General features: G+C 38.6%; 1 protein-coding gene across 1 annotated transcript in view; it reads right to left on the reverse strand.

Annotated features, from left to right (window-relative positions):
- Positions 1-17,145, reverse strand: part of SBNO1 (strawberry notch homolog 1) — a 57,060-nt gene that overhangs the window by 34,156 nt on the left and 5,759 nt on the right. Inside the window, 6 exon segments of the mRNA XM_027566973.1 lie at positions 2,633-2,793; positions 4,156-4,252; positions 7,836-7,936; positions 11,310-11,622; positions 13,486-13,590; positions 14,173-14,304. Of these exon segments, the coding sequence (XP_027422774.1) occupies positions 2,633-2,793; positions 4,156-4,252; positions 7,836-7,936; positions 11,310-11,622; positions 13,486-13,590; positions 14,173-14,304 (909 nt within the window).

Consider the following 17,145-nt stretch of genomic DNA (forward strand, 5'->3'; position numbering starts at 1 on the left):
AAGTTGTGAAAAGAAAAAGGTCTTAAAGCAAACTAAAAGTGCTACTTCAGTGAACAAACAATAAGAAAGAAAACCAGCCTTATTACTGATATTAAACTTTTAGTGGTTGAGATAGAAAACCAAACCAGCCATAACATTCCCTTCAGCCAAAGCCTCATCCAGAGCAGGGCCTGGATTCTCTAATTCTATGAAGACAGCCAGGTGAGAGCTGCAGAAGAAGCTAATAGAGGCTGGATCATGAGGTTTAAGGAGTCTTCTCCATAACATAAGCACAAGGAGAAACAGCAAGTGCTGATGTAGAAGCTAAACCAAGTTATCCAGAAGATAATAGGGTAAAAGTGTCAACATTAAACAACAGATTTCCAATGCAGATGAAATAGCCTTCTATTTGAAGAAGATGCCATCTAGGGTATTCACAGCTTAAGAGAAGTCAATGCCTGGCTTCAAAGCTTCAGAGGACAGGCTGACTTATGAGGGGTTAATGTAGCTGGTGACCTAAAGCTGAAGCCAATGCTCATTTACCATTCCAAAAATCCTAGGGCCCTTAAGAATTATGCTCAATCTATGTTGCCTGTGGTCTACAAATGGAACAACAGAGCAGTACATCTGTTTACAACATGGTTTACTGAATATACGAAAGCCACTGTTGAGACCTACTACTGCTCAGAATAAAAGATTCCTTTCAAATACTGCTCACTGATGATGTACCCAAGAGCTCCGATGGAGACACACAATGATATCAATGTCACTTTCATGCCCACTTTATAACACAACAGCCATTCTATAATCCATGAACCCAAGAGTAATTTCAACTTTCAAGTCTTACTCGTTAAGAAACACATTTTGTAAGGCTGTAACTGCCAGAAATAGTGACTCTTCTAATGGATCTGGACAAAATCAATTGAAAACTTCCTGAAAAAGGAATCACCATTCTAGATGCCAGGAAGAACATTCGTGATTCATGGGAAGAGGTCAAACTATCAACATTAACAGGAGTTTGGAAGATGACCCCAATCCTCATGAATGACTCTGAGGAGTTCAAGACTTCAGTGGAGAAAGATTCTTGACATGGAATCTACTCCTGATGAAAATGCTGTGAAGATTGTTGAAATGACAACAAAGGATCTAGACTATCACGTAAACTTAGTTGATAAAGCAGTGGCACAGTTTGAGGACTGACTCCAATTCTGAAAGAAGTTCCAGTGTGGGTAAAATGTCATCAAACGGCACTGCGTGCTACAGAGAAATGATTAGTGAAAAGAAGAGGGAATCAATGAGGCAAATTTCATTGCAATCTCATTTTAAAAACCTGCCATAGCCACTCCAACCTTCAGCAGCGACCATTCTGATCAGTCAGCAGCCATTAACACCAACACTAAGACCTTGCACTACCAAAAAGATTACAATTTGCTGAAGGCCCAAGTGATGATTAGCATTTTTTAGCATTATTTCTAAATTAAGGTATATATATTTTTTTGGGGGGGACATAATGCTATTGTTATCTTCTCCACTGCCTATTGGAGAAGGCAATGGCACCCCACTCCAGTACTCTTGCCTGGAAAATCCCATGGATGGAGGAGCCTGGTAGGCTTCAGTCCATGGGGTCGGGAAGAGTCAGACATGACTGAGCGACTTCACTTTTACTTTTCACTCTCATGCACTGGAACTTTTCACTTTCATGCACTGGAGAAGGAAATGGCAACCCACTCCAGTGTTCTTGCCTGGAGAATCCCAGGGACAGTGGGGCCTGGTGAGCTGCCGTCTATGGGGTCGCACAGAGTCGGACGCGACTGAAGCGACTTAGCAGCAGTGCTTCTGTACACTTAGCAGACATCATAGTGTAAACACTAAGTTTTACATGCACTGGGAGACAAAAAAGTTCATGTGGCTCATTTTATACAATGTTTGCTGTACTGTGGTGGTCGGGAACCAAGTCTGCCCTATCTTCAAAGTCTGACTTTGTTTTTTTCCCTTGCTACCCTCGCGTGCAGCAGGTAACTAAAGCTAACAAACTGGTGAGCATTCTTCCATAATTTTTCAATGACTATACAATCAAATACAAACCTTTTTATAACACATAAATATAGTGGATGGTTGCATATTTATTTTACAAAAATGGAGTATATCAGAAATCCTCTCAAAGACAACTGGCATAAGATAAAAGCTAGTACAACACCCATATGGTAATACCAAAGTTTATTCAATCACTCCCCAAGGGTGTGAGCTTTCAAATCTAGTCTAGCTTTCAGTCTCTAGGGGAAAAAAGCTGCAACAAATAGCCTGATACATATGTTCTTATCTAATAGTTCCATGAAAGAGACTCCCAGTTCCAGTAACCGAACTGTTAGGTCAAAGGATATACACATTTTTAATTTTAATACATGTTCCCAGTGAGTCCCAGAAAGGCTATGACAATTTATCATTTCCACTCTAAATGCAGTCACCAAATCCATGCTATTCTTTTCATTTCATAAAACTATCTATTTCATAAATCCTATCCATTTCATAAAACTAAAAAAAATCACATTCACAAGGTTTTCATTCAAGGAAAACTTTGAATTAAAACTAGTATATAATGTGAACTAAGATTAAAGATAAAAACTGTACCTAGTTAAAAAATATTATGGCTTACCTGGGCTGCATAAGTAATTGCTTCAAGCTGTAATGCTGATAACCAGCCATTATCAATGGTTTCTTCAGAAATAGATGTCTTGTACCAAACATCAGGAGGAGTAACACTGGATAAAGAACTAGTCTCAACTACGGCATCTGGGTGACGTAGGCCAATTTTTACTAAACAAAGGTTTAAAAATACTTCATTTTAATTATTCTGAGTAATAACACTTCCACTCTTATCATAAAATATTATAGCATTTCTCCTCTGACAGAGAAATGTAAGTAACCCTGGGATCCTATATAAAGTCACCGAATGATGTAAAGTACTGTTAAACTTAACTAACGTGATCTAATTACCAACTACCTATGGTTTAAACAGAGACTTGTGAGGGTTGGGGGAGGCTCAACAGGGAGGGGATTCATAGAGACATGGCTGATTCGGGCTTCCCTGGTGGCTCACACAGTAAAGCAACCACCTGCGATGCAGGAGACCTGGGTTCGATCCCTGAGTTGGGAAGAACCCCTGGAGGAGGGGATGGCAACCCACTCCAGTATTCTTGCCTGGAGAATCCCCATGAACAGAGGGGCCTGGTGGGCTACAGTCCATACGGCTGCAAAGAATCGGAGATGACTGAGCGATTAAGCATAGCATGGCTGATTCATGTTATACGGCAGAAACCAACACAACATTGTAAAGTAATTATCCTCCAGTTAAAATAAATTTATAGAAAGAGACTCGCTGATTAAAAAGATCTAGGAAAATACAATCTCAATTCATACCACGAGGTTCTCCACAGTAGCAGAGCACACTCCTAGGTTACGTTCATTTTAAATGATCTACAAAGTAGGGAACTAGAATCCATATACAGTTGGTAAACAGATTTTTAGTTTAAGTGGTCTTATTAGTGACGTTTTATAGAAACCCAGAGTGTATGAGAAACAAATTCTAGCCATACATTTTCCCATTTTATTACCCTCAGAAAATGAAAACGTGAAAAAATTTATATATAAACTAAAAATTACTAATTTTCAACTTAATATACTGGCCACTTCAAAAAAAACAAAACAAAAACTGAATCACGGTCCTTGTGGGGAAAAGAGGAAGAAATGGTGTTAATTTAAGCCACTGAATTCAAATAGCACATTTTATTTTAAGATTCCCATGCTTTTATAGCTTGTTTTAGATAAGCTGTATAAACTATAACGCTAAGATATATGTTTACATCTCTGTAATTTACTCTGATTTTATAATCACCGCTGATATGAGCAAAATTAACTTGAAAGGAATAAGCTTTTTTACTCTTGGTTTTAAGACTTCATTCCAAAACAAAGTTCTAAATTTGTGTAGGGAAATTAAAACTCACAGTAGAATTTTCATGTAGCTATTTTAAAACATATTCATACACAGCTCATACTTATCAAATCCTGAGGTACCCAACATGGACAGATCCTAATAGGTAACAATGTGTGGGGAAAAGTTTTTAAGTTTGAAAGGAACCCAGAGGTTTTTCATTATTTTAACAAATCTCAAAGACATACATTTTATTGGCATATACTCTGCATAGGTTTCCGCATGACCCATTTCTTCTTCGTCTTCTTCTTCTGGTTCATCTTCCTCTTTCACAACAGGGACCTTCTGTAACACAGAGAGAGCAAAATCAAGTAAGTCAACAGAATGGAGGCCCAACCAACACACACAAATCCTCTTCTGCAGGAATACCCACTACCTTCATCTTGGAAGCAGGACATGCCATTCTATAGTTCCTAAAATCTAGGTCATACTCTATGGCTTCCCTGCTTCTCTAATGATGAGCACAATCTGTGATGTGATATCATCACAAACACACACATGGGATCACCACAGGGCTCCACCACCTTCTCAAACCAGTTTCCCTTTCAACACTGCCCACCAGCCTCCCTGATGCCCAGATGTCTCTCTAACCTTCAGTCCTCACTCTCCATTCCAAGAACAGAAAGAACAAGAGGTTTGGAGAAAAATGGTGGCTGAGCCCCAGCAGCACATTCTACAACCTCATTGGCAGGGACTCTCTGTAAGTCTCACTCCCAGTCTCTTTTCACTTCAACCTCCATCTGTTTTCTTTCCCTCGGGTCCTAAAACCAAAACCCCAGAAAACTCGGGAGTTTAAATGTTCTTCTGAAACACAGAATTTATTTCAGACGTCTGTGTCTCCACAGACACAAAAACAATACCACATCATCTACTCTCCAAACACTGGCACATCTCAGAGTAAAATGATGAGTTATTAGTAACTACACCAGGAGAACAGCAGACCAGGAGAAGCCCAGACAGTCCTGGGCAAAGTGAGTGAATGGCCACTATAGCCATACCTTGTATTCCTCTACAGAATCTTAAAGGGGTAGAGACAGGGAGAAATAGGGGAGAGGAAGCCCCAAAAAAGCTTCTTTTCACTACCAGCAAACTATAAAGGGAAGCTCTTTATGAATGAGGGCTTAATCAAGGAAGAATGTAGGGAGAAGCTGTGAGACCAGAGAAATAGAAAGAGAAAACCCAGTTAGGATCTACATGTAATGCCAAGGATAAAATAGTATTAAAAGGTAATATCAGGCTTCTGTTTCATTTTTACTTATTTTTACTTAATCTAGAGCAGAATATGATGACACACAGATACTCAACAAATGTGGGAAGGAATAGGGAGATGACAGATAAACATTCAGCCAACATCAATCCATGAAGTCCTTTAGGAAAAAAAAAAAAAAAAAACTCTGAATATTCTCAGGAAGTATACTAAAATGAAACCCAGTTTCAGAAATGAGACCAAATGCGGCTGGCCAAAGAAACAGACACAAACCCCAATTCTGTTGAATTTGTGTAGCCTTGGGCAAATCACTACATCCTCAGTCCTCCCTACCCCCTCTTTGGACCTCTTCTTCACCTATAAAACAGAAATATATACTATACTAAATGACCAGCCTCCCTTCTCCCTTTACCTTAAAAAATTTTTTTTTACCACAGATATAATAGGAGGATTAGCTGGTCACAAAATTCAGGGACCAGACAAGTAATATTTCTAAGCCAGCTGGATAGAAAAGTGGCAACTGACACCAAGCTTAGGGTGAAGGAGCAAAATGAAGGGGAGGGAAACTGTGGCACATGGGGAACATGTGACTAACACACAGTAGATGCTCACTACAACTCTAGGTATTTTTGTGTGTTAGCGACACAGTCAAGATTTTTCAAAATAATGTGGAGGCCAAACAAAACACATGTCAAGTGGTTCTGGTCCACAAGCTACCAGTTTGCACTGTTAGATGTCACTTAACTACTAGGACAATATAGAACTTTTGACATGTTATGGGTAACATGGGCTGGACTAGAAACTTGAACACTAAAATCTTTAAGAAAAATATATTCTTATTTTCAAAAAATCAACTTTCAAGTAAGCTGTTGGCACACAATCACTAAGTAAACTGATACTGCCAGGACTTATTCTCCTGGTCCCCGTTCAAAACCTCAGGCACAAGTTGCTCTGCTGTCCCTCCAAGTCCAAATTCCATTCCCAGTCTTACCAATCCTCTGGTATCGTTATATACAGTCACCTCTTATTTTCTTATTTTTTTTCTTTCCCCTTACCGTTTCCAATCACCTCTGAAATTCCCCAAGTTTAGTTCCTTGTTACTTCCTTTCTGGATTACCTGACAACCACCTAATCTGTTTCCTCCCAATCCATCCTGAGTCACTAACCAGTCCCTCTACTTCCATCCAGTCGCCCTCACTGGGGCTGCTCCAAGTCCCAAGTCTAACAAACTCAAGACCTTCCACAGAGCCCCCAATCAACCATTCCAATTTCTTCCTGCAAGCCAAGTATCCTAAGCACATAGCTACCACCTTCTTTATGCCTATTGATGCTGTAGCTCCCTTCCTAATATGCCCTCTCAGATTCTCCATACTCAACACCCCAACTCCATGACACCTCCTCCATAAACTGAACTCCTACCAGGCCACCTGAGTCTCATTTTCCTCCAGACTCATAATCCTTATTGCGAGCATCACAACACACCTCTTGCTGTACCTTCTATTACTACTTAAACCACGTGGTGTTAAATTATGTTTATTAAAAGGGGGAACCAGAAACCACCTCACAGAGGCAGGGTTAAACACTGTGCAATTATTAAATACAGGTATAGAATCAATTTTTTGCCTTTTCATACAAAGGTCTGTCTAGACAAGGCTATAGTTTTTCCAGTAGTCATGTATGGACGTGAGAGTTGGACTATAAAGAAAGCTGAGTGCCGAAGAATTGATGCTTTTGAACTGTAGTGTTGGAGAAGACTCCTCAGAGTCCCTTGGACTGCAAGGAGATCCAACCAGTCCATCCTAAAGGAAATCAGTCATCAATATTCATTGGAATGACTGATGTTGAAGCTGAAACTCCAATACTTTGGCCACCTGATGCGAAGAGCTGACTCATCTGAAAAGACCCTGATGCTGGGAAAGATTGAAGGCGGGAGGAGAAGGGGACAACAGAGGATGAGATGGTTGGATGGCATCACCGACTCAATGGGCATGAGTTTGAGTAAACTCTTGGGAGTTGGTGATGGACAGGGAGGCCTGGCGTGCTGCAGTCCACGGGGTCGCAAAGAGTTGCACACGACTGAAGACTGAGCTGATAGTATCAATTTACCTGAAGCATATAGCACTTTCAAAATGTAATAAAAAAAAAAAAAAGTTATTATATAGGGTGGGAGGTTGAGGGAGGTTCAAGAGAGAGGGGAGATACATGTACCTATGGCTGAGTCATGTTGATGTACGGCAGAAACCAACACAACATTGTAAAGCAATTATCCTACAATTAAAAATAAATTTTTAAAAAGTTATCATGTAATTGCTTACAATTAAACCATTATATATCTGACAGTTCATAACTAGCTATATAATAAGGCTCAATCCTAAAATGACTATAACTATGAAATACTTTTGGTTAGCCCCACACTGTCTTTTTTACTTATCAGACAAGATTTACAATAAAAAAGGTGTTAGTATTTTATGTAATACTCTATCAAATATGCAAGTTACAATCACCTTGTTTAGAACACATTAGTTTATTCCAGTGAGGTTTAATGCTTAGTTTATGTGGCTAAGACACTCTCCTTCACCTAAAAAAATACACTTAGCCAAGGGTAGAGCCAAGTATATCTTCATACCACACAAAAACAGAGATACAATTTTTGAAACTCACCATGGTTGGGGAAAAACTCCTCATTTTCATGTCATTTATCCATATTCTTGCTACTTCTTTATTAGAAGACTCTTTCTTTACTGTGCCATTGCTTACATCAGCTGATGAGGAGAGACAACTTACATTTTAGAACAAGACATTGTTCAAACAAACGTTTTTCCTACAGTTTAAAAAAAATTCAGTAAAGTTTACCCACTTCACAAACCAAAGAATACAAATCTGCTTATTTCCAATTAAGCGTTAGGATAAAAATATTCAAAGCTACATGTCATTATGCAGATAAGAATTGAAAACAAAAAGAAATGTGTGTACAGGAAATTTGAAAACTATTTATTAAAAAGACACCTCAACCAGAACACTATTTGGCAGTTTATTTCAAAACAATTACCAAAGGCTAGCATTATTCTGAGACACTTCACTTAGTTCATTAAAAAAAAAAAAAAAAACCCAACACCTGGTGTTATCACAGAGACAGTCAATCTCACTTGATCTGGAGGTAATTATTAACTTTCAGACAAAATAATTATTTCTTTTAATTAGGGAGAAAAAAATTTTAAAAAATCAAGGAACTCTGGTCTTCCTTCCCTCAGAATAAAGATCCAAACAAAGAACCTGGGCTTCTTAGTGGTTTACACACTTTTTTTAAACATTAAAAACAGAACCTCTCAATCAAAGCAGAACTGCTTGACTGAGAAACCCAGAACCCCTGTAACCAGCCTCCAGCCATCCCTGAAGCATTCCCAGTACTGGTATTCTTGAGATCAGTGTGGAAATCGCATCAGGAGAATGCATCAGCATCTTGTTTATGTACTCTATCAAAAGATGGGAAGTACTTTGGTGGCCTGTCACTTTGGACTACACAATGACTAGGATTAAAGCGTTAGAAAGATAAAGAAGCTGGTACAGAAATAATAAATTTAAGCTTGGGGACACAGATTTGTTTCACATCAAAGAGCCAGTGAACAGTTTCATAGAAAGGACTGGAGCTCAACTGAGAGACCAGAATCCAAAGAGAAACCCAAAGGGCTAAGGACTGCAAAAGGGGCAATATCCACACAGATAGAAGAGAACAGGCACGGAATTCCCTGGTGGTCCTGTGGTTAGGACTCCATGCTTTCACTGCTTAGGGCCTGGGTTCAGTCCCTGGCCATGGAACTAGGATCCCACAAGCCAGACAGGGCAGCCAAAAACAAAAGACAAGAGAGACAGAGAACATGCAAAACCTTGCTCTTTGTTATTTCATTGTTTATCTTTCTTCCCTTTCAATAAAAAAATGACCCTCTCCTACAACACAGAAGTTAGTTTATCTTCAGCATTCATTTATCATGTTTCTTTTTCGTCCCTCCTCCAGTATGACAATTTCTCAGGCTTCCACACAAGGATGGCCTTGACTTGCAGTCATCTGTCTTTTAAAAACTGTTACATTGGATGTAGATGTTATTGTACTAGATATTACTTGGTCAACTTCAAATCTACCCTGTTTTGCTCTCTAAACTCTTTCCTCACAATGACACAGCAGTAGTCTTTCTCCTCATTAAACCCAGACTTTAATGAAAACCAGCTTCCACTAACTGCTGACCAGCCCTAAGTCTCCCAAGAGCCATTTCAGATCAGATGCATGGTCCTGCTCTCCATGACAAAGGTTGGAAATCAGTCCTAAGATAGTTAAAACGATTTCTCAATGAGCATCAAGTTGCCAGGCTCCAGTTAGTTCAAGACAGTAACCTTGAGAGTAAAACTACAGCCATAAAGCACAACAGTATGGACTCAAACGGAAAGGTTAGATTATCTGATATTTTTTTTATTACATTTGTCACTGGAGACAATGTTAGTTCTGCATCACTCTACAAACACTCCTTGCCCATTCCTTCAGAATGCCCCAGCCCTCTACTTCATAAATGCAAGGACATTAGAACTTCCAAGCAATCAATTCTGCTGCAAAATTACATACAGTCTGCATCAGATGTTAAAACATTATCTCCCACAGCTGGAAATAAAGCAGTTGTGTGGAAGGAGGAACTCTCTACTCAGTATCTATAACCTCATTCCAAGGGCCGAATGGAATGTTACATATTAGTATACATCACCAGGCAGGCAGGCAAATACTATTTAACTCAATAGAAAAAGGAAAGAAAGACTATCCTTCTCAAGAGTTCACATTTTGAGAATTCCTTAGCAGTCCAGTGGTAGAACTCCATGCTTTCACTGCCAAGGGCACAGGTTTGATCCCTGGTCAGGGAGTTAAGATCCAGCAAGCCACCCAATTCAGCCAAAAATAAACAAACAAATTATCTCTTAAATAACTGAGGAATAAATAAGCCACTCTATAAAGAAAAACTAACTGTAAAATTTACATTCTTTACACACAAATGAATTTCTAAAAAAAGTGATCAAACCACTGTTGAGCTTTTTCTCTTTAGATCTAAACCTACACTTAAAATATTAGATTACCTAGTGGTAATTGAACAATTCTTGTGAATATACTAAAATCCACTGACTTGTACCCCTTTAGAAGGTACAATGGTATGTGAATTACCTCAATAAAGCTATTATTTAAAAAGCATTATGAGTGCTCACTTAGAAGAAAATATAGTGAATTAGTTTACAATAAAAGTTTATTTTAAAAAAAATTTACTAAAAACACAACTACCAACAAGCAATGAAGCTAATGACAGGTAAGATCATAAAACTGTAGGAATTAGAGCAAAGCATCAGCCCGTTACCTTAAGCATGGTCCAAAGACCACCAGTAACAGCAACTCTAAAAAGTTCGTTAGAAACGCAGAATCTTGGGCCCCACCCCAGACCTATTGAATCTGATTCTGTTTTTTAACAAGACTCCCATGTAAAGACTTCCCTGGTAGTCCAGTGGTTAAGAATCAGGCTGCCAATGCAGGGGACATGGGTTAGATTCCTGGTCTGGGCAGATTCCACATGCCATGGGCAACCAAGCCCATGCACCACAGCTACTGAGTCCATACCCTAGAGTCTGAGAGCCACACTACTGAAGCCCAAGCACCCTAGAGTGTGTGCTCCACAACAAGAGAAGTGACTCCAATGAGAAGCCTAAGCACAGCAGCTAGAGAGGAGTCCCTGCTCGTCACTACCAGAGAAAGCCAATAAGTAACAAAGACGACTCAGAGCAGCCAAAATAAATAATTTTTTTTAAATAAAAAGATCCCCAGGTGACTCACAGGTATAAAGTTTGAGAAGCAATGATTTAAAGGACTGAGAAATATGTCAGCCAGCTATTCACAATATACAAAACTTGAGATCTCATGGTGTTAATGTAGCTTCTCAATTCCACACATTATCTCAAAGCTTAAAGCTTTTAAATGTTTGCTCCCTTGAAGGAGAGTCATGCAGACGTCATCTTTCATGCTCAGTTCTTTCAAGACCTAAGTACACCCCTGAAAACACACTGACATATCTTAACAAAGGCAGCAAGTTGACACTACTGAAAACAAAGACTTACTAGCTGCTGTTGCAACTGGCTGAGCAATATTAGCAGGTGGCTTCAGTTTCATGAGTTCATTCAGACTATTATTTTTTAGCAGGTCCTTCAGTTGAACTTGGTCTTTTGAAGGTGCGGAAGTCATGGCATTTCGTACTGCTGGTGCTGAGACTGAAGGGCGTGTGTTTGCAGTAGTCTGAATGAACTTCGTTAAAGTGATGGTTTGCCTATTCGTGGTTACAGGTGGTGTCTTAGTCATTACAATTGTAGATCCCAAGGTTGGAAGCTGATTTATTTGATTCAGCACAAATGTTGTAGTAGATGGAGGCTGCTGCTAGAAAAGAAAACCATATACATCACACCTGTGAAAAATTCTTTACTCTCTATTGCTATTGCTAAGTCACTTCAGTCGTGTCCGACTCTGTGTGACCCCATAGACGGCAGCCCACCAGGCTCCCCCGTCCCTGGGATTCTCCAGGCAAGAACACTGGAGTGGGTTGCCATTTCCTTCTCCAATGCATGAAAGCGAAAAGTGAAAGGGAAATCGCTCAGTCATGTCCAACCCTCAGCGACCCCATGGACTGCAGCCTTCCAGGCTCCTCCATCCATCCATCTTACCAGGCAAGAGTACTGGAGTGGGGTGCCATTGCCTTCTCCGCTTTACTCTCTAGTGCAACTCATATCCATAAACAGAGGAGGCCATTTAAAAATCTAAAACTGACTTAAGAATCTTAGCTAACCACTGGCACTTCATTTCTAATAATCATTAGCTATAAACTACCTAGTTAAAGGGCTTCCCTGGTGGCTCAGTGGTAAAGAATCCACCAGCCAATACAGGAGGTGCTGGTTTCATCTCTGGGTTGGGAAGATCCCCTGAAGAATGAAATGGCAACCCACTCCAGTATTCCTGCTTGGGAAATCCCATGGAGAGGAGTCTGAAGGGCTACAGTCCACGCGGTGGCAAAGAGTCGGACATGACCTAGCAACTAAACTACAGCCAAGTTAAAATACACCACTTTAAGGTAAAGAAGGTATAGCAGTAATGCTGAGGGCAGCAAGCATAAAATGAGAGTATCCTAAGTAAGCTGTGATGTACAGCAACCCTACATAACACAAGGACTAGGAACATAATTTCTAATCCCAGCACCGCTTCAACTAATAAGATAACCCTAGGCAAATCACTGAGGATCATTTTTCATGTCTAACATTCTATGATTCCTATAGAGTGTTTTTTGTCTACTGCACAGACTATACTGATGTTTAATTTACTAAGATAAAGCCACCAAGCAGAGTTTTAAGTTCCTATGACATATGAAAAATCCACCCAGGTAAATTACAAATATTAGTGATAATATGGATTCTTCCTTTGAGTCTAAGACAAAGCTATATAGCATTTTATCTTTTTTAGTTGGGAATGGGAGTTAGGAACTGGACAAAAATTTTTTAAAAAGTCAAGATCTGAGGATAACAGTATGTCTATGACTTCTACAACTAAAGTACAACTAAGATATTTTTATAAATTTAAATCTATTTCTACTTTCTGCCCTCTTCAAAGTATCTGTTATTTCTCCATGGCTTTTCTAACAAGAATCTGATGTAACTTTCAATAATACTTTATCACAAAGTCATCAAATTTTAACCTAACAGTTTATCTAATAATTTATACCACTAGGGCTCTTAAATAAGTAATTTCTATGTTTAGGGAGTTCCCTGATGCCCTGGTGGTTAGGATTCCAGGCTTTCATTGCCAGGGCCAGGGTTCAATTCTTGATAGGGGAAGCTGAGACCCCATAAGGCATAGCTGCCAACAACAAAACTGCTATGTTTAAAGCAAGATGAGGAACTCTACATTTAAAGCATAGTAATTATTATATGTGCCAATGGACCAAACTGATTAAAATGAAAAATGTAATGGGATAATGTGTAGTTCATCTTTACTTCATGAATTCTTGATCATTTTCAATAAATAAACTAAAAAAATGTTTTTTTCCTATCTTTTGATCAACATAACAGAAGAGTGAAAGAAATGTTTTATAAAATTCAGTTCAGTCCTCAGTCGTGAAAGTAGGTGAGAGTAAATATTGGGAAAGCAGCAAAAAGCAGAACTAGTAAAATAAACTATTTTATAATAAAGGTTATTTTATGACTATAATCCTAAACTATTTTCATAGCAATGCCAAATCTAAATAATTCTTACCCTAACATTTAAAAGTGCTGGAGTAGGTACCGTCTCTGGTTCTTGTTTAACAGGAACTGCTGCTTCAGTCTCCAAACCTAGTTCTAATGCACTAAGTGGCACTGACTGGAGAGAAAACATCAGAGAAAGAAACAAAGAATGATGGCAGTGAATTCTGTTTCAAGAACAAGAGATGTATTTATTTCATTAAAATTAAAAAAAAAAAAAAAATCCAAGCTTTACATTCAAATGGAATGTAAAACCACTGATACCAGGTACAAAATAACAATATTTATAAGCATAATATCTTCATTAAACTACACTAACACCAGAATCTTATTTTTGCTTTCAGAGAATGTGTATCGTAAAACCTACACAAAAAATGAAAAATGTGTGAAATCTCAGAAAAATGTTCCTATAAAGTACAAAGACAAGTATTGAGATTAGTGGTCCTCCCATAATAACTCTAAGCAATTCATCTCTTGCTTTTATATCACCATATATCAAAGCAGAAAACATCTTGATTTGCACTACAAGTTATTTTCCACCTTGTGAATGAACACTAACACTCAACATAAAAATAATGTTCACATGCATATTTAAAATTAACTTATTAATACCTATTTCTATAACAGAAAATAAAACTAAGAAAAAATTCATTTTTTTTTTTTAAATTCATTTTTTACAGATGCTTTGGAAAACTCTTACCTGCTGTATGGGAGGGGTAGGTGTTGGAGTTGCAAGCCCCGCATCTCCACCATCAATATCAAAGAGGTCATTTGGACTAATTCCACTCTCGCTCAAAGCAGCAAGCAGTAAATCTTGCCCTGGTTCCACCATCTTTAGAACAAAATATTAAATGTTAACATAAAAAATTTAGGATGACAACTAACACTCTTCTAAATATAAACCAGTATTTTCTACCAAATCCATTTATTCAGTATTTATGAAAAATCTTCTACATAGCAGGCAAAAACAGATGAAAATAGTCTCTTATCCAAAGAAATTCACATTAAGATGGAAAGGACAAGGGACTTCCCTGGTGGTCCAGTGGCTAAGACTCTGCGCTCCCAGTGCAAGGGGCCCAGGTTCAATCCCTAGTCAGGGAACTAGATTCCACATACCACAATGAAGAGTTCACAACCAAATAAAATATTTTTTAAAAAGAAAGAAAAGCCACACTATGTAATTCAAAAATAAAGTGGATGATTAAAAAAGGTGGAATGGACAAAGAAGTATGTAAATCACAGCAAGAGTCTATGTCTACAAAATGCTGTGGGAACAGAGAAGGAAATGGTGAATTAACCTGGAGAGAGAGGTTACAAAGATGACAATGCAAGCAAGTCCCAGGTAAGAAATTGCCAGGCAGACGAGGATCTTCTGGATAGTGCATTCAAACTCATGGCAGCACAAAGATACTGGCACTCCAGAAAAGATGGCTACAGTAATTCACCATGTTCACCGTGGGTATGGAAGCTCAGAACAGAAATATGAGGTTCGCAAAGGTGATGGAGAGAGACAGGAGATTATCACTACAGCCTGTTCACTATGCGCTGGAGCACATTTAATCTTAAGGGCAACAGCAGTTACTAAAGGGTTTTCAGATAGAGAATCGCATGATGTAGTCAGATCTGTGGCTTAGAAAAATTACTCCATAGCGGTGTGGAAGCAAACTGAGAATGGGTAGAGTAAGACCAAAGCAGGGAGACATCTTAGGAAACTGCTACAGCAGACCAGGAAAAAGATAATACGGTGTTAAGAGCAGAGTACAGAGATAAAGAAGCGGGAATGGATTCCAGGATATTTACGAAGGAGAATCCGTAAGTTTAAATAAAAGCTCAAAATGAAAGAGGGAACATGAAATACACATAGAGTATAAAAGTTGGTAAAGGATTAGAATTAAGCCATGAGAAAATGGGCTGGGGGGGAGGTTGAGCCCAGGAGACCTAAAGATACATGGAGTTCGGTGGAGGGGGGGTGGGGGGATGCCTATTTCGAGTAGGCAGACACATTTTCAGTTGAAGTTTCCCAAGCCAGATCAAAGTATTCTACCACTAAGATGGATTTTTATCTATTTTGTAAGGAAAAATAAAGTTTAACAGAGCTTTCTCAATTTTAACTTTTCTCATTAATTTATCTAAAATAACCAATTTATACATACAAACATACTTATGGGCAATCTGACCGCTTGGTTTTCCTCAGAGAACTAATTTCATGCTACATAAATAATATTCTAATTTCAGTTAGTCCACTTGTTTTCAGACTTTGCAATAGAATTAAATGTTTCATTATGTCCTACCAAACAAAAAAAAAACGTTGTTAGCCAAGAATACCACGACTTCCCAACATACAAGACCTACTCTTCTAGATGAAATCAGGACATTTTAACAGAGAAATTCTCTACTAGATAAATCTATGTCATCTGTACATCATTTAGAAAGATGTTCTAAAGGAAGTATGAATGAGTTTCAGGTGGAAACCACAGACACTGAGAAACAAACTAAGGGGAGACCTGCTGTTTAAAAAAGAAAAGAGCCCAAAGAAGATCTCCCCAAAATTTTTCAGAGAAATGAAGTCTAAGGAAGAAAGCATTTTGAGCAGACAGGAGGAAGGGAACTGACAGTGATTAATTGTCTTTTGAGCTTCCCTGAAAGTTCAGTTGGTAAAGAATCAGACTGCAATGCAGGAGGCCCCGGTTCAATTCCTGGGTTGGGAAGATCTGCTGGAGAAGAATACTGAAGCCCACTCCAGTATTCTTGGGCTTCCCTGGTGGCTCAGCTGGTAAAGAATCAACCTGCAATGTGGGAGATCTGGGTTTGATCCCTGGGTTGGGAAGCTACCTTGGATAAAGTAAATGCTACCCCTCCAGTATTGTGGCCTGGAAAATTCTATGGACTGTATAGTCCATGGGGTTGCAGAGAGTAGGACACAACTGAGCGACTTTCACTATTTTTCACAAGCCTTGCGGCGTACTTAGCTCTTCATGTACATCACTAGTCCATGACAACCCTTAGCAAGATAGGTACTACAATCCTAGACATGAAACTAAGGCTCAAAAAGTTTAAATTACCCACCCAAGGCCACACCTAGATCTAGACTTCTCTAACTCCCAAAGTCATGCCATCTCTTTCCAATCAGTAGATAAAGAAGTCAATGTTGGTGTGGAGTTTTAATACTTAACTTCAGAATAAATGCCTGTCTGAACTGTAATGGGGAGTGTTGATATTACACAGCAAGATGGAAATAGTATGAAAGAACCAGATGCCAGAGGAGACAAGGAGAAATATCCCAACATGGATTTAATATAAAATTGACAAACTACTCCAATAAGGAAGTAATAAATAATAGTTGACCATACTTTACAAATTACTATTCTAGTACATAGTACATATGTACCAAGAGTGCTAAATTAATGCTTAAAAAAATACATTTTCAATTATAAAATACTTCACTAGGACCAATGACCTAATTATACTCAAAAGTACACAAATATCATTAATTTCAACAAAAAATCATTTAAGTGTTACTGAATTCATGAGCTTTTTGAAATATATTTTCCGAACAACTACAATTAAAAGTACAAAAATATTACAGAAGAGAGGAATCTGGGGAAGAAACTTGTTGGCATTCACACGAGAGATAACAGCAACACTTGTAAGTAACATTATCAGTGATCTCTTC

This window comes from Bos indicus x Bos taurus, chromosome 17 (assembly GCF_003369695.1).
Source record: "Bos indicus x Bos taurus breed Angus x Brahman F1 hybrid chromosome 17, Bos_hybrid_MaternalHap_v2.0, whole genome shotgun sequence".
Lineage (NCBI taxonomy): Eukaryota > Metazoa > Chordata > Mammalia > Artiodactyla > Bovidae > Bos > Bos indicus x Bos taurus.